Raw genomic sequence first — 27428 nt, forward strand, 5'->3', positions numbered from 1 at the left:
TATAATCATATTTGCAGAAATTATTACCACCATTCAACACAATCTTCTTTACAAATTTAAACAATTCAATGGTATACAATGGCACAATAAAAAGCGCAACATGTAAAAACACTGTAACTCGAAGTCATTTTAAAAGATAAATCAATCAAATTAAAACAAAACTATCAACTATGGCCAAAGCCTCATGCTAAATTTCAAAAGCCTAACTGTTTGGTAACAGCATGAAGGGACAAATATGACAGCTACACATTTCAACAAAATCCCTAATTGTAACGTGGAAGTGAGTGGGTGTTGAAGTTATTGCGTACCATGTCGGTTGCAATAAAGATATAAAACTCAAACTTGGCCATAGATAAAGTTTTTTGCTCTCAAATTTTAATGACGTGGAGTCAAATTTGAGAGAAACATTGGAAATTTTCACCATGCACTATTCCTTTTTTTTTTTTTCTAATTTTTTTGGTTCCAGGCAGTATGTTAAGAGGATCCCATTTTACATTATAAATAATGCTATGTTAAATGATAATTTTTGTTATGTTAAAAAATGTAAAAAGAAATAAAATCCACACATATTGAGCTAATTTGAAGAACTTTGCAAAAACTATCCCTCTAAAAAGTTTTTCTGACAAATAAAAGAAGTTAAAAATAAAAACTTGGCTGGGAGATTGGTATTAAGAAAATAGTAGCTATTTAATTGACAAAGATGACAAGAATCGTTTACAAAGTTCTTTAAAATTAGCTAGATAAATCCTCTTTATTTATTCAAATGTTATAAATATGGCCTTTGGTCACAGCTTCAAAAACAATTTCATCACCCTCACACCATACAGAATGACATGAGTAAGTATTCAACAATGTATAACCTTAGGGAGAAGCATCTTCTCCGTCTCCCTCATCCAGGCTCTCTCCCTTTTCTCTCTCTTCTGCTTCTTTCTGAGAGATAAGCTGCTGGTTCCACATCTCAGCGTAATGGCCACCACTCATAAGAAGTTCATCATGACTGCAATAGAGAATAAGAAGAATAAGTAAAATTTTTTTAAATCCCAGGAATGCAAGGATACTTGACTTACTTGACTTAGATGCCTTTCGCGTCTCGACCGAAAGACGGGTCGCCTTGGCTGTTTCCAGTATTTCCTGTGTGAGGTGTCTCCAATATTGCCGGTCCTCTGCTAGGGTTCTCAGATTTTCAAGGTCCCCTGCCGTTATGAGACTAATGCTTTGTCCAAGTGTTGTGAGGTTTTTGTTTAGGATCACAGGGAGTGTTGTGATCGGTCTTCCTCTGAAAAGGTTCCCGTGTTTTTGGAAGTATCCCGACATGGCTTGGTTAGCTGGTATGTTTTTGTCCCTGCGTAGTATGTGACCGAAAAGTTGCCATCGTTGTTGTAAAATGTCAAAGGAGATTGGTCTTTCTTTTGTGATCTTATAGAGTGATTCATTTGAGATCTTTTTTGGGTATTTGATGTCCAGTACCCTTCTTAGCTGTGTGCGATGGAAGGCATCCAGATGTTCTTCTTCGGATTTTGTCAACGCCCAAGTGCCGCAGTTATACAGAAGTACCGGTTTTACAAGAGCACGGTACAGTGTCAGTTTGGTTTTTCTCTTTATTTTGTCACCTCTAATCCATACATTGGTGAGTTTACTGAGTGCGGCGTTGGATAGCTGTTTTCTTCTTTGTACATCCTCGGTGTCTCCAATTAGTGAGCCGACTTTCTTTGTTCTTTTCCATTCCTCTTTGTTCCTCGATATTGTTGTAAATTCGGTTTTATTGGCATTGACTTGGAGGTTATATTTCATGAGGGTATTTTGTATGATGTCTATATTTGCTGGTGTTGGTCCAATAAAATTGACATCATCTGCGCAGGCGATTTCTCTACGGATTGCATTCTCAATATGAGTCGTTGGTTTTGGAATGACTTTTCGAACTTCTTTCAGAGCGTGTTCTAAGTATAATGTGAACAGAATCGGGCTCAGACTATCTCCTTGGGGGGTCCCGATGTTACTTTCGAACTGCGTCTGTTTTGTGGCCCCGTATATCCTTGGTTGTATCTTTGTGTTGCTGAGGAGAAATCGGATTATTCGGAGCTCGTCTTCGTCTACTATGTCTGTTAATATCTCCAAAAGTTTTCCTCTGTCGATCGTATCAAAGGCTGCGGACATATCAATGCAAGGATAATCAAAGCAAAATTTTAAAAAACCCCACTAAATACACAAACCAAAAAAAAAAAAAAAAGAGAAAAAAAAAAAAAAAAAAGGAAAGAAAGAAATAGGATAAACAACGTCGCAAAGGACATGTTTTGAAACTACTCAAGATGGCAACCATAATGAATTATTCTTCTGTATAGATTCTCTACCCTCCCCGCTCCCAATTTTTCGAGTAGTATAAATTTCACCAAAAAAAATACATCCTTCCTTGTACATTTAGATTCACATTTGCTCTACTAAAATATTTTGTATGAAAGGATATATTAAGCAATGGTTACTTTTCAATAAAAATGGTAGAATATACCTAAAATTTTGAAATCAAAATAAAGTATCACAAATTTCAAATATGATATTTTTGTTAAAATAGGACTGTTATAAACTCATTCCTTTCTTTAAAGTATCGAAGAAATAAGTGGTAGTGGATTATATGGACATGTGAACCAATTTTATGTTAGAAATTTTGATAATCTGAATTTTTATATAAGATACAAGAAACACTTCGAGCCTGTGGTAAATTTAAAAAAAAATAAAAAATTATTGAGCTTTTATATAGCGCAATATCCACTGAACGTGCTCAAAGTGCTTTATAAGGGGTCCCTGGCCAACAGCAACATGTAGGATGGGACATGACGCCTGTTAGGCGACATTACATTTTTTTCGGACAGAGACAAGCTGTTAATGGCCAGGTACTCATTTCACACCCGAGTACGGTGAGAGAATGTGAGTAAAGAGTATTCTCCAAGGACTAAACTATGCGCCGAGCCAGTTCGAACCCAGGACCTTCCGATCCGAAAGTGAGTGCCATACTACTAGACCACACAGCCACCCTGTACTTGAAGATGTCATCAGGGAAATAAACAAATAAATTGCTGGAATCTATAACTTACGTCCCCTGTTCCAGTATCTCCCCTTCATCGATGACAATAATCTGATGGGAATTGACAATGGTGGATAAGCGATGAGCCACAATGATGGTGGTTCTGTTCTCACAGACTCGAGAAAGAGATGACTGAATGTTTCTCTCAGTCTTGGTGTCCAAAGCTGATGTGGCCTGTGGGCATTTCACAAGAGATCAAATTCTCCATGACATTATCGCAATCATTGCATAAAAATATGAATAGTGTCCAATACTGAAATTAACTGAGTTTACTCATTGGTGCTTTCAACTTCAAAAAAACAAAGAAAAAAAAGTGAGAGAAAGAAAAAGAAATATACTGGAATGAACCAAAAAAAAAAAAAAAAAATCATGAACCCACACCCAAAAGGAAATAAAATAAAAACCCATCAAAACCACAAAAGTAAATGAACAATGTGAATGGTGGTGATATAATGGGTCTTGAACAATAATGGATTTTTAATTTATTTTATTTATCTCAGAAAATATAAATCATCTATTTGGCAAAATGATTCTGATTATTATTTAGGCTACAATTTTTTTAAGTGATCTGAAATTGTGCATCAATTGATCATGAGAGCCAAGTGTCATTTTAAGAGATAATTATTTGAATATATGGCAGAAACATATAATATAAGACAGTGAGAGTAAACACGATGACTTTGAAAACAATTCAGAGACTGATAGGCAACCAAGTTTTCCATTCTAAATGAATGATACGTGATTGAATATATAAAGACAGGAAATTTCTGGATGGAAGATGACGAATTAGGTAATCAGCTAACTGCAAATAAAATTTTCATTTTTTATTAGTGTAGCATAGCATGAAAATAAATAAAATTGTTTACCATATTATTGTCACAATGAGCATTTCAACCCTGAATTGAACATTCCTTATTCCTAATGCACAATATAACATATCCTTCAATAATGAGGCTCCGTGTGAAGTCAACAATTCTTTTTTGAAAGACAATGTATCCAGAGTTGCAATCACTATAATTATTTTTAAATATGTGAAAAAGCCAAATTTTTATTTTAAAGGTATTCTACCATGTCAATGGTTTTCAAATGTTTTCTATTCATCCGTACATTGAATTTGAGACTAAAATATCCCATGCAAATAAAAGCCAATGGTTGCAATATATCATTGCAAAAATAACTTGCACGATGCAGAGAGAATCAATGCTGGAAAAAACCCTAACAAAAATCATCAATTATCTGTATATTCGCTTTTGAGCAAAGAATCTCAGTCAGAGTTTAGCAAAACATATGATATTCTAAACAAAGTGCAGAAAGTCTAGAAGAAGAATGGTCCAGATAGCTCAGTTGGTAGAACACTTGTAGAACACACATGCAAAGGGACGGAGATCAATCATGGGTGAAGATAAGGTTGTTTTTTTCTGACCCCCTGTCCATCCAGCTGTGATTGCATAGCTGGGTCTGTTAGATCTCTGCAATAGACTAGCATCCTATCCAAGGGATAGCAAGAAATTTTATTGTCCATGTCACGCTATAGAAACCGGGTAAAAACTCCGGCTCCATGGGCATCATGACTCTGTAGGACTATAAGAACAAGAGCAACGAAACAGCAATAGTGGATCTGTTTAGGACCCACCATACTAAAATAATGGCAGGAAGTCTAGAACCAGAGCCAAGAAGGCAGATGGGAAGTTTCAATAGACACAAGGGGATAGAAGAAACAGCAATAGTGGATCTGTTTAGGACCCATCATACTAAAATAATGGCAGGAAATCTAGAACCAGAGACAAGAAGGCAGATGGGAAGTTTCAATAGACACAAGGGGATAGAAGAAACAGCAAAAGTGGATCTGTTTAGGACCCATCATACTAAAATAATGGCAGGAAGTCTAGAACCAGAGCCAAGAAGGCAGATGGGAAGTTTCAATAGACACAAGAGGATAGAAGAAACAGCAATAGTGGATCTGTTCAGGAGCCATCATACTAAAATAATGGCAGGAAGTCTAGAACCAGAGCCAAGAAGGCAGATGGGAAGTTTCAATAGACACAAGGAGATAGAAGAAACAGCAATAGTGGATCTGTTTAGGACCCATCATACTAAAATAATGGCAGGAAGTCTAGAACCAGAGCCAAGAAGGCAGATGGGAAGTTTCAATAGACACAAGGAGATAGAAGAAACAGCAATAGTGGATCTGTTTGGGACCCATCATACTAAAATAATGGCAGGAAGTCTAGAACCAGAGCCAAGAAGGCAGATGGGAAGTTTCAATAGACACAAGGGGATAGAAGAAACAGCAATAGTGGATCTGTTTGGGACCCATCATACTAAAATAATGGCAGGAAGTCTAGAACCAGAGCCAAGAAGGCAGATGGGAAGTTTCAATAGACACAAGGGGATAGAAGAAACAGCAATAGTGGATCTGTTCAGGAGCCTTCTCTGGAAAATCCAAAGTAGATCTTCAACCATCCATACAGTGTGAAATAAAAAATATCAAAGGTTAATATAATACGTTTAATATTACCTCGTCAAGCAAGACTATAGTAGGGGCCTTGAGTAGAGTTCTGGCAATAGCAATTCTCTGCTTCTCCCCACCACTCAGTTTTAAACCTCTTTCTCCAACCATTGTGTCATATTCTATAAAAGGAGATGTAAAAGTAATTATTAGGTCAGTTTTGTAGTCAATACTGTACACACTTATCCATTCAAAGACAAATTAAGTAAATTTTATGATTAAAAGAAAAAAAAAACCAAACTGTCCCCCCCCCCCCCCCCAAAAAAAAAAACCCCAAAAAAACCGTGAGCATTACATAACATGATATCCACTAAATGTGCTCAGCCCATTAAAGGGGTCCCAAGCCAAGTTTAACCAAGGAGACATGATGCCTGTATGGCGCAACAATAGTTGGTAGTTTAATTTTGATTTTGAAATCTGAATATTCTTTCTCAATGATAAAAAAAATAAAAAAAAAATTCAAGAAAATAACATTTGAATAAAAAATTTCAGCCTTATTAATATATAGACCCCATTTAATATTCTTAAGAATGGATGCAGTTTATCAAATTTTGAAGACATCCACTGAAGAGCACAATTTCTGAAATAACATATTGCCATTTTCCCGGATAATTTTGGAATTAATAATTATCAAAAAAATCAAAAATGGGCAAATTTGGATTTTATTCAAATAATTGGGCATAAAGATAACTCACGCTTGGGGAAAGTCAGAATCCTATCGTGTATTTCTGCTGCTCTAGCTGCCTCTTCCACCTGATCATCAGTAGAGTCCACATTTCCATACCGAATGTTGTACCTGAAATAGGAAAACAAAGTTAACTTTGAAAAAGGTAATTGAAAAAAAAAAAGAAAAAGAAAAAGTAAATGTACAGCAATAACCTGCTCGATGGCATCCACAGTTGGTATGTTGTTACATTTTGATCACATATTCACATTGGGTAGCCATATTTCCACGCAGAAAAATGTACAGCAATAACCTGCTCGACGGCATCCACAGTTGGTATGTTGTTACATTTTGATCACATATTCACATTGGGTAGCCATATTTCCACGCAGCAAAATTTTTCCATTGCTTTGTAGCTTCCCTTAATTTCAATAATAATGGTAATGATAATAATATAATAATAATAATAATAATAATAATAATAATAATAATAATAATAATAATAACAATAATGATTATACTACTACTACTGCTACTCCTAATAATAATAATAATACTAATAATACTACTAATAATATTAATAATAATGATAATAATAATAATAATTAATAATAATAATAATAATAATAATAATAATAATAATAAATAATAATATAATACTAATACTAATAATAATAATAATAATAATAATAATAAAAATAATAATAATATTAACAACAACAACAATGTATTTTAAAAACCAAAGAACCCAAAAAACAGTTAACAAAAGATCAATGCGACACGGAAATGATACCCAGTCAAACAAAGCCGACATTCAGGGCAATGCAGCACTAGATTATCAATATCTTGTTTGGGTACATTGCATGGTGACACAAATGTGGAAGAGTGGTGTCCCCAAGAGAAGGAGAATTAATGGTACATTGTCATGTCTAGCTTGAAATCTGTTGTCTTCTTACTGATGGATCCCAATTAGCAGCTTTTTCTGTCTCCCGGTGTTTTGAGCATATAAATTCATTCAGGAAACACCTACTTCCTGACTACCAAAAAACTGACATCTAGAACATAACTTAATAATTCCTCTTTAATAGATGTAGAAAACGCTAGCTTTGGTATCAAGAGGAACTAAAGATTATTCAATGCTTATAAAATGCTTCTGAGCAGCATCAATAATAATATGTGACCCTTTGCCTCTGAACGGTGATATGTTAGTATAGTTTAGATGCTCACTTGAATTTGTAGAGAAGAATGTGAGGGAGGAATTGTCAATATGTTTCATTAAGAACAATACATGTAGTTTCTTTAATTAACTCCCATACTATGGGAATACATGTATTTAAAAATATGGCTAGAAAACTCGTCCTTCAACTGTCAATCGATTAAGATGAACCCCATCTTGGCAAAACTCTCAAACCTGGGATTTTGCGAGCTTTCTCGCCAAATTTTTAAATACATGTTTTTCCATAGTACGGCACTTAACTGGTAAGAGAGAAAAACTAAAATCACACATTTCTTGTCCTTTTAACTTTAAAATCGTTATTTTGCATCTTGGTCACATCAATACAATATTATTCTGAGACAAAGGATATCGTATAAATATATTTGGAATGAGTTACAAAATATCAGCTGCATTGGATATCTCCAGGGAGAGAATCCAGTACTATTTGTCCTCCATCTGTAATGTAACATTTTCCAAGAGAAGCAAGAATTACTCGCATCAAGGATAGATCAACAGATAAAAGTCAAAGCTTTAGAATGAAAGGGAAAGTTTTTATTTATCAGGATCTAGTTTCACGTGCTTGGTGATTGACTAGCATTATTTCCAAAGGGTACAGAGAAATCTTTACTGTCTATTTTTTAAAAATGAGCATTACGGCTATAAAAAATAGTGGCAGAGTTTAGTTTTTTTTTTTTGTTTGTTTGTTGCTTTAGGTCTCTTCCAACACAATTGAGGTTATATGAGAGACCGCTGAAACAAAAAAACAAGCAATCTAACAAAAATAGTACAAATGTCAATCAAAATCATAACCTAAAGATATCATAAGCTAAATTATTAATAACCAAGAACAAACAGGCAGAGGATTTACAGGAAAAAAATATCCCCTGTCAAAAATACAATCACAAACCAAAGAAGCAGGATAGGCTAGTAAAGAGAAGAAGAAACGACATCACTATCGGATCGTACACCCATGCGAACATCATAGGTATATGATTCAAGGGTGATGCTCCCATCCAACCACCCGCAGAGAGTTTAGTTTTCCACCTGACGTGGGAGCCTTATGCTTAAATGTAGAGCACAAGAAAATGGTTTGACCGCCCTTTTGTTCAATTGTTTTTTTTCCCTTTGCTATCCTAACTGAAAGATTGAAGTCAAGTAACTTGATTTCATATTAGGACTGACAGAATTCTTTTTGTGATAGATTTGCATTACATCATATTCAGAGAGTAGAGCAAATAATTAATTATTCTGCCAATTTCATATGTCGGGAAGTGAAATAAACAATAGCTCCATGGGCCTAATAGATCTAAAAATGATTTTTACTTAACTCACCTTATGTCATTGTTGAACAAAACTGTGTCCTGTGGCACGACACCAATCTCATGACGCAGTGAGGCTTGAGTTACCTGATGAATAGAAAGATGTTTTTTTTTCACAAATTTTGTGAGATTTTACACAATTTCTTCAGCAGATACTATAATGATTCAGCCACCTAATGACATCCCTGGATAATGGGATGCAATGCCCAGAAAATTTGGTAGACAAGATTGTGATTGAAAGTGAGAAATAAAAAAAAAAATTAAAAAACAAAAACATATCAATTTGGTGCATAAAAGCAAATAGTAAAGTTCTGAAACAATTTAAGTAACTAAAATTTTTTGGAAGATGCAAAACCAAAATGACACCAAAAATAATTTCAAATTTTTTTTGGTTTAAAGCCGAAGTAGCTGTGTTCCAAATTCTTTTTCCAATCTAATCCATAGCTTGAACCTTCTGACCCAATTTAGGTCTTATTGTGAGCTCAGGACAGTTGAGGACCATAAGTTTACGGCAAAGTGTCATTTATCACAAATGCGAGTAAGCATCACAGTATGGTTTCAGATAAATTTTTATTAAGAGGTAAACATAGCATTAATATTTTCCATTGAGGAAACTAGGATGAAACTTTAAAAACTATTTTTTATATACTGAAGCTCCGATAGCTCAGGTGGGTCCCGATACTCAGTTGGTAGAAAAAGATCGATCCCGGGTGAGGTTGAGATTTCTTTCAGAACCCCTGTCCACCCAACAGTGATTGGGTTGCCGGGTCTGTGAGATCTGGCAGAAAGAACTTTGCAGTAGACTAGCATCTCATCTAAAGGGTAACCAGCAGTGGTTAATGGTTGTTTCACACTATAGAAACCGGGATAAACTCAGGGACCATGGGCCTAACAGCTCTGAAGGGTTACTTTTATTATTTCATCTTGAGGTTAATCTTTTTTAAATATTTAAAGCTAGGCAAATTGAAACAAGATTACTAGACCAAATTTGCTGATATAACAGAAGCGTTGTCAGTTGCTGTCGTTTAGAAATTCTTAATGGGAAAAAAATACAACCCATGAAGTAAACATTCGATTTAAATCAAAATTCACATGTGCCAAAGTAAGATCAAAATGCCTACAGCAAACAAGAATCCACAGAACACAGGTGTAAGTGTAATCCCCTTGTCCAATCGACTACAGTAATTAGTAGGTACATACCAGAGAAATATCCTGTCCATCAATCTTGATAGTCCCAGACTGAACGTCATAAAATCTGAATAGTAGTCTGACTATTGTGCTTTTCCCACATCCTGTGTGACCAACCTGAAGGCAAAAAATTTATTGATGTATGTCAATATGTCATGGATACATTAGAGTGACAAGACCATCAATACGATGGCAATAATCAAAACAAATTGAAGGTTGATAAAATTTCAAAATGTCAAAATATGGCTATGACAACACGATAAAATCTGACTCTTCGTCCAAAAAGTCAGACATATCATAATCATTTTATATCGACAATGATTTTTAGTAAATGATAATTAATTCTCTTTTGTTCAGCTGTTGCTTAAATTTAAATGAATAAATATGTGAACTTTATTGTTTGTCAGACATGTGTCTGACAGATTTGAGGAAATTCAATCTTGTAGACACACAAATGTTCTTGAATCTTGTAGACACACAAATGTTCCTGAAAACAATTAGCAATGGAATGAGCTATTCCTAAGTAGGGGTGAGAATGACTGGTCACAAAAAAAGGAGGACATTTTTCAGCGTGTATATCATTATCATGACCCATCCATGGTAATGTTACCCACAAATTTGAATTTCATTAAAATTTACTGAGATGCAATCCAAATTGTGTCTCGCAGCAATTTCTGACACCACTCAGACTCAGAGGAATTTCAAAAGTTGAAAGTGTAATTACAGCAAATAGTGGTTGTTGTAGTAGAGGTGGTAGGGATGATGATGTGTAGTTGGTTTTAGTAGCAGTGGAGGTAGGAATGAAGATTGTGTAGGTGGTTGTAGTAATAGTGGTGGCAGGGATGATGATGTGATGGTGGTTGAAGTACTGATGGATCGGATGATGATGTGGTGGTTGTAATAGTAAGGACATGGAATGAGCTAGCCCTAAGGACGCTATTTTATCATGTCACCAGTTCAATGCTTGCAATGGATCAAAACAATAATCATAACACTCACATGTAAAATTATACACAATTTCCTCCTCTTAAGAGAGCATAAATAGGCTTTAAGAAGCATATCATCACTTTGATAATGATTGAAAAAAATAAATCACCTCCAATCTGGTTTCTTAAAATATTCTATTGTTTTTTCTCTGACACTGTATTCTACATATCTTTGATTCTCGAAGATTCGAACACCCTAGACCAAATGACTTAAAATAGAACAAACTAATTTAGTGTTTAGGCTTGGTTTAAAAGTTAAGCAGTATTTGAAGGTTGCTGAAACCAACGCACTTTGTATCCAAATATTAAACAGGGATCGTTTCCCCACTTACATCTATTTACATATTTTAGTTATAAAAAAACAAAACAATGATACGTTGGACACTTACCAATGCATAAGTATGACCAGGAGGCACAGTAAAGCTAATGTTTTTCAAGATGGCTTTACTGTATGGGAGATGGAAACAAGAGGGGGGAAACAAGGCAATCAATAAAAAAATCAAACCAAAAAACTTGAGCCTTCATATAGTGCAATACTCAATCAACATGTTCAAAGTGCTTTATAATGGGTCCCTGGCCAACAGCAGCACTTAACATATAAGACGAGACATGATGCCTGTTAGGCAATATTACATTTTTTTCTGATAGAGACAACACTGTAACAAGCCTGAGTACGATGAGAGACTGTTAGTCAAGACCACAAAACTGCACAATTATTACTTTGGAAACAGAGAATGTTATGATGATCATTCTAATCAGGGCTTATTGTATAAGTATGCCAACCTTTGTCAAAGAGTTAAAAAAATGTTTTTGTTGTCCCAACATTTAATTCTCACTGGTCGCCTGATTTTGCTTTTAGTAATGTTTCACATACAAATTAAAGCTCTTTTTTTTTCTTTTAAATAACACAATCTTACAAAATAATTGCTTACATATTTTACCCTGACACTAAAATAAAGTTAAATATTAAGGAAGACACAGAAAAAAAAAGTTGTAAAAATAGTTATCTTAAACCATGTACCGCTATTTTTCCCAAGACCCCTCAGATGTTTATTGCTATCAAATTGATATGGTATCTATTTATGCAGTTCCATCTCCTCACTATGAACACTAGCAATTTGACCAAATTACAAATTTTGATTTGATAATTGAGTTGTTAACCAAAGTGAGTATTTTGAATATTGTTATGACTCGGACATTACAGTCATATAGGTCCAGTGCATTTTCCATAATGAATAGTTTTATAGATAGATAAAAAACTCATGTGCATGCTACCTTGCCAATATCTCATACATCGTCAGATAGAAATACAAGAAAATGTATATGCAGTTTCAGATTAAGAAAAACTTTATAAATATGAAACTTCATGAGTCTTACCTTGCTCTAATGTAGCACATTTAAATTCATTTGACCTCCAGAAATGGAAATATCTTTGGCATCTGGTATATCTTGTATCTGTAGAGTTGAAATAAAATCAGTTATTTCACACCGTTCAAGATAAATATAAGAAATCTTTATTTTAGTAGTCCTTCAATCATTGGGCCAGGAGGGAGTTTATCAGTTCTATAGGAACGACAATAAATTTCTTGCTACTTTGATTAGGTCACACTAGTCTATGCAAAGTACTTTCTGCCAGATCTAACAGACTCAGCTACCCATTCGATGGACAGGTGGGGGGGGCAGAGAAAAAATTCTCTACTGCACCCGGGACTGATCTTGGTCCCTTTGTTTGTCTTTGAAGTAGTGCTCTACCAATGAAACTATAGGGACCCCCATATTTTTCATTTGAATGAGGAAAAACTTGATCTTGTTAGCTTTGGGATGATGACGTCAAGATAAGGCAGGGACAATATGCAGGGTATAATTTTATTGTTAGCTTTTGCAGTTTATCGACATTGGAGCCCTTATACATCATAATCTTAAGAGTCAAAAAACATTTTTATTTTAATATAAAAATAAATAATTGTTAATATTGATAAACATTAAATTCTCATAATATATTCTCGTATTTACATAAAAATGAACTATTTATTCTCCTGAATAAAAATGCTATGATTTTTCTTTTCAACAACTTTTATTGCCAAGTATATAATCAACATAAATAATTACAAATTAAATTTTAAAAGATGCATTCGTTTATTCTATCAACAAGAACACCCACAGTTAATTCTGCTAATTTACAAAGTTGAGAAAATGGAGAAAAAAACGTCCAAACTAGGCACAATGTCTTAGCAATAAACAAAATTCACTCTTCATCGTCAACATTGTACAATACATTTAACAAACAATACTATATCAATTAGGGAAAATAGAAAAAAAAAAAGTATTATTTATAAAAAAAATAGGGGAAAAAAATCCTTTAAAAATAAAGAAAAGAAACGTTCATTTTGTACCTCCATGTCTTGGTGAAGTAAATCAAACATGTTCTCCATGTCAATAAAGGCCTGCTGTATCATTCTGTGGACACATATTTATAATTTAATGTAGGCCTGCTGTATCATTCTGTGGACACATATTTATAATTTAATGTAGGCCTGCTGTATCATTCTGTGGACACATATTTATAATTTAATGTAGGCCTGCTTATCATTCTGGGACCATATTAAATTTAATGTAGGCCTGCTGTATCATTCTGTGGACACATATTTATAATTTAATGTAGGCCTGCTGTATCATTCTGTGGACACATATTTATAATTTAATGTAGGCCTGCTGTATCATTCTGTGGACACATATTTATAATTTAATGTAGGCCTGCTGTATCATTCTGTGGACACATATTTATAATTTAATGTAGGCCTGCTGTATCATTCTGTGGACACATATTTATAATTTAATGTTAAATACACTGAAAAGAAGAGCAAATAACAATATAAATTTCTTCGGCTCTAAGACCTATAAAACAGCTTGACCCAAATTTCATCACTTAGAAATTCAACACAACTTTAAATGTCTGATTCCTGCCCGTCATTAAAACAAAGTCATGCTGTGAGTCAGATATGACAAGCCCTGCTCTAACTTTTAGAATGACTGAAAAAAATTAAAGCGCTTCCTTACCTATAATAAGTACCCAGCCAGTTAAGGGGGACATAGAGTTGGGCTAGGTATGTTCCAAACAAAACATAATCTCCCACATTCAGATGGACATTGTTAACTCCATGCACTACGGCCCAGGCACACAGCAACGAGCCCGCCAATAAACCAATTGTATTGACAATACTTTGTACAAAATTGAGAAGATTTAGACTGGCTGTGGCCATCCATTCAGAGACCTGGAAAAAAAATTTAAAAATATGGCATTAGAACTTAAAATTGATTTTCTCTTTCACATGTGTTCCGAGTATTACCACAAAAAAAAAAAAGAAAAAGAAACTACAATTGACAACTACAACAATATCATTATCATCATCAACAACCACAACAACAACAGCAACAAAAACGATTCTAGTATTGCTACTACTCGTGCCAATAATACCAACACCATTTCCACTTCTGCTGGATTAAAAATGACTTTCTAGACCATACAAACAAAACAAACAAAAAACCCCAATGAAATAAAGAATAAAATCAAAACAAGAAACTAAAAAAAAAATTCGATTTAGGCAAATCTCTCACTGTTAGTTAAAATGAGGAGGATACCTCCTTCTAAACTTCCAAATAAAAATGGACAAGGGGAAATACTCTAAAATATAGTATAAACATGTGACCTCTTCATTTAAAGAAAAAACCCCCAATTATTTGTGGCTCCCTCAAATAATTTTTTCTTTGAAAATCTCACCTGGTAATCTAGAATTGCCTCCTCATATCGTTTCCTTTCATACTCTGATGCCCCATAGTATTTGACTGTTTCAAAATTGAGCAAAGAATCAACGGCTTTAGCGTTGGCTGCATTGTCTTTCAAATTCATAGCTCTACGGAATTTGGTTCTCCATTCAGTCACAGCAAAAGTTGCAACTGGAATATAGGAAGAAGATTAAAAGATGTAAATACAGTAAATCACCAACATATTATTATAAAAAGTAATGAACAAAAATAAATATAGTAGCTTTAAAAAAGAATGAATAACCAAATACTGAATTTTTCGACTCAAAACCCTTCTTCAGCAAATAAGAAAACAAAAAAAACAAACTTTAAAACTTGCCTTGTATCACTTTAACATATTATTATACAAAGTTCCTCAAATTACTTCTTGCATTTTTATTGAAGAATTCAGTTCTTGACACTTCTTGTTGAACTTTGTGATTGCACTCAAATAAAATTCAAGAAAAATTATATTATATTTATATTTAAAAAAAAAAAATTCCTTTTGTAAATTGAAAATGTAATGAAATAAAGGTAAGTTAATTGTGTGAAATAGTTGAGGATACAATGAATAAGTAAAGGAGTACAAATAAAATTTCTCCAAATAGCCAAAGAACTAGTTTGTATAAAATATGAAACAGTTCATGCTTCATCAATCCAAAATCTCAATCTTGAAAGCCCCCACTTCAACAGTGTTTTTATACAAAGGCTAGCTGACCAATTTTTAAAAAAATGTAATACAGGTACGAGACTCGCCGCAGGGTCTCCAGACAAATATTATGTACTCACTGTCCAGCAGTTGTGGAATGAATAAGTCAGTGCGGCAAATAATAATCGTGTCTGCAATCCAAACTACATATCATTCTCTTTATTTGGCTTGTTCTCCTCTCATTTTACATTAACAAGCAAGGCAAAATCAATTAATATATTTTAGTAGCTAAAATAAATGAGAGGCTGTAATATTGACTTCTCTGCATACAAAAAAAAAAAAGAAGAAAATAAAATGATAGAAAGAAGGAAAAAAAAATAGACAGGAACAATCTTTAAAATTCCAGAAGAAAAAACAAAACAAAATCCAACTAAACTTTAGAATTATAAGATTGACTTTTTTCTCCTGCTTCTGGCCATTATCGAGTAATGTTGAATGTTGTAGCGTCATTAACGCTAGGAATGCATTTGGCCAAATCAGTATAATATTTGAGGCTTATTACTACAGATCACAAATGAACTTTTTAACTGGGAATTCCATTATCAAAAAACAAAATTAAAAAAAAAAAATAACAAACAAAAATTCTACAATCCTGACAAATTGCTGAGCATGGGGGTGACTTGATTAAAAAGTTTAAACTGTACTTAATTAATTTAAGTCATTCCTAAATCAATTACTTACCCAAATAACAGGCCATACTGAAGAAGACAATCAAGCCAAACAGATAGTCAAAGAAGGTGATGAAATAGATGATAGCGATGATAATGTCAACTATGGTCGGTGCAATCTGGAACAGCACATAGCTGTGTAACAAACAGAGGAGAAAAAAAAAGTTGATAACAAAGAAACGGCTTGGTATGCTTTAGTGAGAATTTCTTTTATGGGTTTACTTATATATAATGAAAGAAAGAAAAAGTTGTAAACAAAATGTAATGAAACAGCCAAATCTGAGGTTATATTTTATGGCTCCGGCCAGATAGAGAAGAAAACAAAAAAAAAAAACAAACCAAAAAACAAACAAGCAAAACCACAAAAACAATTAAAAAAAAAACAACAGGATTTAAATCCTTCTTAGCCATACACATCAATATGCAAAACATGTAAAATAAACATACTACTAATTCTACCACTACTACTTCTACTTTGACTACTTCTACTGCCACTGCTGCATAACAACTACTACTAATAACAGTAATATGTTTGTGCTAATGATTTAATAGAACAAAAAGAAAATGACATGACTTGCAACATTAATTGCAATCTTTGATCATATAAGTACCGAGGAAAATAAAAGATGATAGAATTCAGAATAATGCAAACAATTTAAGATGTGGATAATCAATTGAGTTTGGACAGCAAGTTTTATAATTTTAGTCCAAAAATATGACTAGGAGCATAAATAAGTTTGATGAGAAGAAACTGGATCTGCTATTTCTAGATTCTCAGATATGATTACATATATGCGGCTATGTGGTCTAGTGGTATGACATTCGCCTTGGACTGGAGGATCCAGGGTTCGAGTTCTGCACTGAACAGCGCATAGTTGAGTCCTTGGAAAAGGCTCTTTACTCACATTCTCTCACCATAATCAGGTGTAAAATGTGTAACTGGCAGTTAACAGCATTGTTTTTGTTGGAAGAAATGTAACATCACCTAACATTCATCATGTCTTGTGTTAAGTGTTGATGTTGGCTTGGGACTCCTTGTTAATTGCTTTGAGCATTTTCAGTGAATATTCCACTATATAAAAGTTCTAGTTTTTAACATTTTTTAAAACATGAATTCAGAGAAATATAGATAGAGCTTACTAACAATATTTTTAAAAAACAAGCACATGCAATTTATTTCATTCTATTAATATAAATCGTTATTTTTAAAAATGAATTCATCTCACCTGAGAAGGTTGTTAATGCTATTTGTACCTCTGTCTACAACTCTCAAGACCTCTCCTGTCTTTCTACCAAGATGCCAGCGTAGGGAAAGGCTGTGAAATAATACCATTGTATAGGGTCATCAACCTGTGACAGTTACATGAAGTCTGTATTGTTTGACAGACATATGTGATTTGTATGTTTAACCAGTTAACTGTCATGCTGTGGAAAGATACGGATTAAAAAATTTGGTCAGAAAACTTTTGTCCATCAAATATTAATTTAAATAACCTCGCAAAGTCTTCAATTAAGTCCTAGGTTTGAGAGCTTTTGCCAAGATACTTGACATATTGCCCATCGCCTCCTAATCTTTGGACTGGGACGCTTTGGCAGCTTCTCTGATTTGTTGAGTGAGTTCTTTCCACTGATGACGGTCTGCTGCGATAGAACTCATGTATTCTAAATCCATTTTTTATCTCAGTTCTTGTGAGTCATCTAGGCGCTTGAGGTATTTATTTATCGTAGTGTATATGCTTGTTGTTGTGCCTTTGTGTTTGTTATGTCCGTTTGGTGTTAAGAATAATGCTATTGTCTTATTAGCTGGAAAATTTCTGTCTCTCCTTAAAATATATCCAAATCGTCTCCCTCTTGTTTCCAAAATTTAAATCGATGGCGATGTTTCTTCGCATTTTATGTACAGAGATTTGTTACTTATTTTGGTTGGGAAATGGATATTTAGAATTCTCCTGAGCCGTTTCAAATTGAAGACATCTAGTTTATCTTCTTTGCTTTTTGTTAGTGCCAATGTTCCACAATTGTAGATAAGTACTGATGAAACCAGGCTCTTGTATAGCTTTATTTTTGTTTTTCTTTTCAGTTTGTTGTTTCTCAGCCACGTGTGTCAGATTATTGAGAGCGGCTGCCGACAGATGTTTTCGTCTTTCTACTAAGTGTATGATAAAAAGAAATAAAACTGCATTTGATTTGATCATGCAGTATGATTCATACCTGTGTAGATGAGAGAAAAGCTTGACTTGTACAGACCGGGTGGTGAACTGCTGGACTTTGATCCACAAAAGACTTCTGATGTTGTTAAGCAAACCTGTTGTGCCTGTAAAGTAGGGGATTAATTAAAGTAAATTGATAATCAAGGTGTTAGTGATTATCGACAATTCTTTGAATATTTGTCTTCCACTGTTATCACATGGAAACACACGATGTAGCTCAGTTGATAGTTGATAGAGCAAAAGACTCAAGTGAAAACGAATTTGCAAAGTCGTTTTTTTTATTTTTGGCTTCTTTGTTGGCCTGACAGTGATTTGATTGAAGGGTCTTATTAATTATTTCTAATAGAACCATGAACTGATATATCATTTTACATGTATATATATATATATATATAGAGTATTTTGAAAATAAAGTTGAAACTTTTTTAAACATTAGTAGCATTAAGCAACGACAGTGTGTAATCTAATATCAATCTGACGACTTTGAAGAACAAAATAAGTTTTTTGAAAAAAACAAACAAACATACAAAATAGAGATTACAATCACACAACTTGCAATTAAACAGAGACATTTGCATAACATTTTAAAAGATAATTAAGTATGTGATATAAAGGGGGGGGGGGGGGGTCCCCGATAGTTGGTAGAGCACTCGCTTTACTTACAAAGGGAACGAGATCAATTTGGGGTGCAGTTGTGATTTTTATTTCTGACCTCCCTGTCCACCGAGCAGTGATTGGGTAGCTGGGTCTGTTAGATCTGGCAGAAGTACTTTGCAATAGACCAGTGTCCTATCCAAAGGGTAGCAAGCAATTGCTATTGTCCGTTTCACGCTGGGATAAACTCCGGCTCCATGGGCCTAATGGGTCTGAAGGACTACTACTTATGAGATATAAAGATATCTCCAGAGTTTTATAAGGTCTACCTTTTATATTTATCACAAACTGACCTTAAAAGCAAAGATGTTGCCCTCTTAAGAAGACCGTAATTATTTTAAAAATAACAGATAGAAATATTTACCCTAATTATAGAATTACATAACTTAACAAAGGCTACTGCAATTATTGCATTCTTATGTCTACTATATTTCTAAAGTTTACCAGCATAAAATAACCATTTACCTCTTGTAAAAAAAAAAACAAAAACAAACAACAGCAGCCCCTCTCCCCTTGAAAAAAAAAGGCAGAAACAATAAAAAAAACCTCAAAAAACCCAAACAAACAAAAAACAAGAAAACAAAAGGCACAAACCATTCCAGATAAAAAGGTAACATTTGACAAACCTGTGCCACCTCCCCTGAGGAATGACAAGACACCAAAGATGACAATGTAGTCCCATCGATAATCCAATGTGTCATTATCTTTGTCGTAAGTCAGGCTATTGACTGTGCAATGTGAAAAGAAATCAAACATTTAAAGACTTTAAGCTCAACTGTTTGGAATGACAGGGTGAACGTTCTTTACTAATTGAGACAGTGATCTCATTTCAATAAGCTCGTGATATAAATGACATTGAATTCAATGAATATAACTGACTAATGTATATATGGCAACACATTGCTCTCAACAATAATTTGTAAGCAACACTTATACACATTGATAAAAGAGCGAGAAATCGTATATATAGGGGATTTCTTTTTCAATGTCCAATTCTCATAAAATTTTTTAGTAGCATATTTTTCAGTGACAAATAACCAGCATTACAAATAGAATTGATTTTTCATTAGACATCAAATCAACACTGAAATTAAAGCACACATGCAGGCACACACACACACATAAACAACACATTTGTAACAATAATATCAGTTAATGAGAAATATATCATATAATATATATATACACTCGAGCACGAAAATCTCGAACAAGTCGGGACTGAGCCTATTTGTTTGAGATTTCCGTGTTTTCGACTTTTCTGTGTTGAGTATTTTACAAAGGATATGAGGGAGGTAAATGTGGGTGGTCTTGATAAAAGTCATATTATAATGATAACTCTCTGTTATTGTGAACTCTGTCAATAGTCGAGAGTGATACAATTCAATTTCCTTTTATCTGTCATCTTTTACAATATCACGAAGAGAGTTTCATTGGTGTTGCGTTTATTGCGTCTTGTCTTGTTCAATTCCAGAAATGGAATGACAATTCCCACTGCGTGTGCTTAATAAAAAGACAAAGCCAGCATATCGCATTGTCGATTACACACTCAGCATGCGACGTCATTACCTACGAATCCGGTACATATCTAAAATCACTATCACTCCTCACTTTTGGCGTTGGTTGTTTTGATTTATCTGTATTTGGATAGAACAAAATTAAAAGTTTTAAAAACGTGTTTTTCCCCAATGTACGCCAGGCAAGCCCAAGTATCACAATATTATGTAAACAATTCTATCAGCCCAGCCTACTGTTTAATACTTCCAAATGTCTCTAAAGCAAGATTAAGGTTTAAAATGTTTGGGCGTAGGTTGTTTTGATTTATCTGTATTTGGATTGAACAGGGCAAAATAAAAAAATTTTAAAAACGTGTTTTTCCCCAATGTATGCCAGGCAAGCCCAAGTATCACAATATTATGTAAACAATTCTATCAGCACAGCCCACTGTTTAATACTTCCAAATGTCTCTTAAGCAAGATTAAGGTTTAAAATGTTTGGGTGTTGATTGTTTTGGTTTATCTGTATTTGGATTGAACAAGGCAAAATTAAAAATTTTAAAAACGTGTTTTTCCCCAATGTACGCCAGGCAAGCCCAAGTATCCCTTAGTTCAGCATGCACACACACACACACACACACATATATATATATATATATATATATATATATATGCCACACACACTCACGCGTAACTCACTAACTAGACTGACACTTAGCGCTACGGGCAGAGTGATGGAATCTTTTGTTTCCATTCAAGTTCAACACAAATAATTCGCGAAAAATAATTTCAATGGACTGCAAGGTAAAGTCCAGTCGGCCCTGGAAAGTGTTCGAGATTTTCGTGTTGCCAATATTAACAAAATAGAAGGATTAAAACGGGGAATTGTACCGAGTTTGAGATTTCCGTGATTTCAAGATTTCCGTGCTCGAGTATATATATATATATATTGCATTTCTAAGATTTTTCCTTGCTCAGTCATCTTCACACTTCACTTATTCCTAAAGATTGCCCAAGGTTAATAAATTACCATTTCACACTGTGAAAGTTGCCTGATATGCATCATTTTTGTAACAGCACTCTTACTACATTTACCATTGCCAATAGTCCAAGAACTCATTCACAACCAAATTGAATAGGGCAATTATGTGTGTCAACGTCAAGGCAAGAGTTTGGCAATCAGTCACTAAACTCAATTTTGATTTATATTTATAAAAGATGAGACATTTCACTGACTCGGGCATTTATGATACATGTGAGAAAGAGAGAAAGTCGATGGTGATTACATTTATCCATTTCTCAATCTTATCAAATGAACCAACTAAATTAAATTTCGATGAAAAATTATTTCAATATTACAATAAGTTTTTTTTTCCTATAACAGTAATCATAAATAATATTTTTTATTATTTCATTTTACCAATTAACAGTACTTGTAGACTCATACTCTTACAATGAGAAAAGAAGCATCTTTTTCATTTTAGCCTCATACACTGAAAAAGAAAACCCTCAAATTGTCAAACAAAAAATCTTAAAACTGAGAGACTGTTGATCTATCAACACATACCAATGTACTTGGAATAGATGGGTACGAAAACGTTGATGACTCTGCCAGCTACTAGGATGATTAGACACAGGATGACCATGAGTTGAAGGAGGAAACTTCCCTTAGGCCACACATAGGGCATCATCATTTTCAGCTTTTCAAAAACGTTCTTCCATGTTGATGATTCCTTGGGCACACTCCCTGTCTAAAGGGTGATAAGAGAAAGACGAAAATACAAAAAAGTTTTAAAAGCATTAAGAGGGAATTAAACCAAAATTTATCTCGTATTGAATTTTTAAAAAGAATTATGTATTGTTGGTAAAAATACATATTATGCATACATCTTTTATACATAAGAACTACTAGTAACAATGACAACAAAATATGGAAGTAACAATTTGAAAAATAATGTAGTATATTTTCTTAATAAACTCTCATTTAAAATCAGTAGGCCCTTTAACACTGACCATAGCAAATGCTGTAAAATCGTCACACTTGCTACGATACTATGAACATTCTTATTAATCAGATTTGTTTTGTACACCCAAAACTCTTATGAAAAATCGTTGTTTTATAAAGCTTGTTTTGCCACACAAAAATATGTATATATAGTATGTACTTATTTCTCAGGAATTTGATTGTAAAAAAGTCAAGTTCTGTGTTGGGTAGGTATAACATTTCTGGAAAAATCATGAATATAGTCGGTAAGGAGAGAGTTAAGGTTTTTCATCAACATAGGAATTTTTAAAAGAAATGCTTTGCACATAAATTAAATACTATATATTATATATAAAAATTGGCATGCCTCAATGTTTCATTAAATATGAATATCAAATATAGGGGAACAGAAAACAGATCTAAACTAGTTTGAGAATCTGCCACCCATGTCATAAGAGTCTCTCAAACCTATGCAAATATGTCTCCATTGTCATGTGCTCTGGCAGATTATTCCACGAGACTGCAGTCGCATAACGAAAGGACTGTTTATTGAAATGGGTTGTTTTGATGTTTGGGACATTAACAGTATTGGTGTGCCTAAAATCATATTTTCTTTCTTTAAAATTACTAAATTTTCTAGACATTTTGGGGATAATTTATGTTGAATGTTTCTGTAGCCATAATTTGCATTCACTTGGTTACAAGAGGAATAACTTTAGCCTTTATTAATAACTCTTTGTAAGTGCCGGTATAGTCACTGTAGATGAATCTGAGAGCACGTTCTTGTATTATTTTCCATTTTATTAGTAATTGATCTTGAGCAGAAGTGCTAAGGCTAAATAAGTGGACAAAAGTTAAAATTTGATAAAATAAACATATGGAAAATTGTTAGTTTATTTAGCTTGGAGAGGTGTCTTCCTATTTCTTTTAACACGATTACTTGTTGAGAGGCTTCCTGCATATTTCCTTGATGCGAAATTCAAATTTTAGTTGGTAGTCAATATCAATTCCAAATAACTTTACAGTGTCTTCACATGGTATTGTTATTGAATCAATATTGAATGCTGGGCACATATTCTGCGTTCTTTTGCCTACAGCAAGAGCCTGGAACTTGTCAAGATTGGCCCTCATGCAATTTAAATGGAACCAATTAGTAAGGATCTGGCTCTCCGGCTTAAGAACATCAATTAGAGATTTAACATCTTTATGGCAGTAGGATAGAGTGTTATAGTCGGCATAATTAAAAATATATTAAAAAGCAATAGACCTAGAATTGATCCCTGTGGCACCACTTTTGAAACTTCTTCCCAACTGACTCCAATTTTAACTGGATAGAAAGTATTTTAGAGCCTGGAGTTAATAGAAATGTTTTTCTTGTATCTCTATTGTAATATTAATTATTTGCTAGCTTTTATATAGGACACGGTACTATCACAAAGCAATTACAACCATTATTATAATATAATACCCAACTACCCAAGACAAATTTTAAAAAAATAATTATGACAATCAAAGAATCCAATATATCAATAGCCCTGTACCAGTATCCATCAACACCAAAGACAAGCCCTCATTAACATTCACGTGAAGTGGGTTTGTGTGTCTAAGGTGTCCTACCATATAAAATCATTGTCACCCACCCAGTCACCTACCATAAACCACCCTTTGTCTCAAAACGACATTATGACATGATGAATTAGACCCTGAAAACTTAATTTAGATATAAGAGCAACACACTTAACACATTTTATCAATGCAAGACTTACACTCCACTATAGAAAAGAGAAATTAAGCCCAAGTTTCATATTTGAGGCTATGAATTCAAATTCCAATATGCAGTTCATACAGACATAATACCATTTTGAGAGAAAGGGCCCCATATGCCTGACTTTGTTACAAAAACAAAAGTTGTTGTATGTCTCATATTTTGCAAGCTATCATCCATTAAATTTGACAATTTTATACCTACAGTTATTTAACAGAGTTGTGCATAACATGTTTGTCGCTTACCTCTTCATCCAACAAAACGTATGGACTGTTTTTCACAGTGAATGCAAACAGCAGAATAGCCAGCAGTGAGACATATCTTATGATGAACAATGTCAACTCTACTATATCTGGTGTTCTAAAACAAAACAAAACAAAAAACAACACAATATATAGGTGAGTAAAAATGTAAATTACAAGTTTATTGAGATTATAAAACATACTATTGTAGTCAAAAGGCCCATGGATCGGAGTTTATCACGGTCTCTAAGTGTGAAACGGACAATAGCAATTGCTACCCTTTGGATAAGATGCTCGATGCTCGTCTTTCACAAAGTACTTCTGACCACATCTATCAAATCCAGCTACCTTTGACTTCATTTTTTCCCCTCTCAATTTATTACTTCAACTTTTACAACAGTGACTAGACATGATAGTCTTCAAAGCAAGTTCCAATTATTATCGATCAGTTGGAACATCACTTAATTGGAATGATTTCTGCGTAATGGAACTATTCCAAATAAGAGGCTTTGATTGTATGATAAAGAATTACTTCCAAAGTGTAGTATCAATTGAAATTCTGGGAAAGAAATAGACAGAACTTCATCAATATTCAAATAGTGAATTTACATGCAATATTAATATATTAAACAGGCTGATGGAGGACATAAGGATGAGGAAGACGTAGAGGAGGATGATCACATCGAATAAATGAATAACACTATCTATGACCAGGGTTGGAATGATGACAAAAGGCAAATATTTGCTTGGGATTGTTAGGCCATGAAGGAGGCACCATGGCTGAAAAGATAAAATAAGCAATGAGTACAAATTGATATACTGACCATGTCATCCACTCTTATGTACAAAGATGCGACTAGATACTAAAAGCTAACAGTGCTAGCTTGTATTTCACGGGATGCTACACATCTTAGTTGACAATTTTGACAGGCATTTTTCATCAAGACTAATAAAAACAAACAAACAAAAAAACGCAACATACCCTGTCAAATGCCACCAATATGTTGGGTTATTCCATGAGACGAAGTTCAAGTTTTCTTTGATGAAAAATAGGGCCCAGTAAATAAGTAAAACAATCCCTTGTCCTCTTGTGGGAATGCTCGGGAGCATACTTCGCCTCTCTATTGCCATAAGCCACAGTGACGTAATGCAGGCAGCTATTATCAGACAGGCCTCTAGCACCTAAAATGACAAGAAGAAGATCAATAAGGCTTCATTTCAATGATGTTATTTATTAAATTAATGGATATTTTAAAACACTTATTCTCTTCTTGTGGTAGCAGGAGAACAGAATTGTGAGCATCTAACCCGAGACAAAAATAGCATTGCATCCATTTTCGTTGTGCTCCACCCACTTTTATGATTTTATATTCAACCTTTTTACAATGAGTGGGGAGAGGTTGACATGAATAGTAAAAATGACGCCATTAAATGGTGTCAAATAAAAAACAATAATGATAATAATACTGATGGTAATAACAACAACAACAACAACAACAATAATAATAATAATAATAATAATAATAATAATAATAATAATAATAATAATAATGATAATAATAATAATAATAATAATAATAATAATGATAATAATAATAATAATATCAACTTGTTCACAGAAAATCATGTTTCTCATCTTATCTTAAAACATTGATTATTATATTCAAGTGGGTCCAAATACACTTATGGACAAATGTGTTTTTGTGACAGGCCAGAAGTATTCAAGGCCTTTAATACAGTCAATGTGTTTCATAACACTTCATTTCTTCTCTTACCATACAGTACAAGTTGCCTTTTATGTATGCTTTTAGTACACGCACTCTTAAAATATATGTCTCTGCCAACAATTATGGCCTCAATACCATCAGATTTGAGTTTTATAAATCATTCACCATTCTATTGTTTCAATTAAATCAAATATATCTCAGTCAGTGACTAAAAGATGCAAGATTACAATGAAAATGAATACTAATAACATAAAAAACACTCATAAAAATATCTGCATGGTATCAAAGCACTGGCCAACGAATAATTCTACTTGGATAATTGGAGCTGTTAAGGGATATTTACAACCACTGATAAACCAGATAAACACAAGCTGTCTACGAGATTCTTTTTTATCTAGAAGAGTTCATCTAAACTGACTGGACACCTAAATAATAATGCTGATGATACTTATGAATATGATCATAATAATAATAATAGTAATAATAATAATACAGTCCAAGCTGGTTTATTGGGACAGCCCAGTTCCCGACAAATCGTCCCAATTAAGTGGCCGCCATAAACTTGGACAATTTTCAAGATTTACCATAATCCACATAGTAATCGAGAGATTTCTTTCACGTCTATTTTGGGTTACTTCACCAGCCACTTGACTGTTAATCTGATCTAGCAATGAGAGACAAATCTAATGGCACAAAAGAATTAACGAATATGCCACTCAAAATGGTTGCATAAGTAAGAAACAGATTGAGAATGCATTGTCTACCCATTCGTCTCATTGATCAAACAAACCATTAGGTCATGACAGCCTTGAACAAAGCTATCATTCATTACCCATTGCACCATTGATCAGTTGATCCACTGCCATGAACAGGACGATGGCAGTTGATGTCCATGACAAGAGATATAGGTAAATTCTATTGTTCAATGACAAACGGTTCAACCACACACCCCATTGGCTGTTGTGATGAACACTAACATGGATGGGATATAGGTAAATTCTACTATTTTCAACCCCCCCCCCCTGTGATGAACGATACGACCACTCACCCAGTTGATTGTCCCGTTAGACTATTTTGCATTTTATGAACCACCATTTTAAATGATTGGAAACCATGAAAAAGCTCTTGTATCATCAAATTTCATCCCCATTAAACGGCGGGCTGTCCCAATTAAACGGCTGGGAATTGGAAAGGATATGACTTTTTATAAAGAAAAA

At 33.8% G+C, this 27428-nt stretch overlaps 1 protein-coding gene across 1 annotated transcript in view; it reads right to left on the reverse strand.

Moving 5' to 3' along the window:
- Window positions 1-523: 523 nt before the first annotated feature.
- The window catches only part of LOC144964187 (ATP-binding cassette sub-family B member 6-like), a 36779-nt gene continuing 9874 nt past the window's right edge, over window positions 524-27428 (reverse strand). Inside the window, exons 4-21 of the mRNA XM_078898163.1 lie at window positions 25467-25666; window positions 24488-24602; window positions 22061-22244; window positions 19627-19728; window positions 18348-18450; window positions 17363-17452; window positions 16150-16271; window positions 14737-14912; window positions 14016-14230; window positions 13352-13415; window positions 12364-12413; window positions 11348-11441; window positions 9985-10089; window positions 8798-8871; window positions 6281-6381; window positions 5595-5707; window positions 3087-3250; window positions 524-997 (exon numbers count right to left, since the gene is read on the reverse strand). Coding sequence (XP_078754289.1) covers window positions 862-997; window positions 3087-3250; window positions 5595-5707; window positions 6281-6381; window positions 8798-8871; window positions 9985-10089; window positions 11348-11441; window positions 12364-12413; window positions 13352-13415; window positions 14016-14230; window positions 14737-14912; window positions 16150-16271; window positions 17363-17452; window positions 18348-18450; window positions 19627-19728; window positions 22061-22244; window positions 24488-24602; window positions 25467-25666 — 2208 coding nt within the window. The 3' untranslated portion in view covers window positions 524-861. The remainder of the gene's footprint in view (window positions 998-3086; window positions 3251-5594; window positions 5708-6280; window positions 6382-8797; window positions 8872-9984; window positions 10090-11347; window positions 11442-12363; window positions 12414-13351; window positions 13416-14015; window positions 14231-14736; window positions 14913-16149; window positions 16272-17362; window positions 17453-18347; window positions 18451-19626; window positions 19729-22060; window positions 22245-24487; window positions 24603-25466; window positions 25667-27428) is intronic.

Source organism: Berghia stephanieae, chromosome 2, assembly GCF_034508935.2.
Source record: "Berghia stephanieae isolate SIO BIC M18660-M18661 chromosome 2, UCSD_Bste_1.3, whole genome shotgun sequence".
NCBI classification, from domain to species: Eukaryota; Metazoa; Mollusca; class Gastropoda; order Nudibranchia; family Aeolidiidae; genus Berghia; species Berghia stephanieae.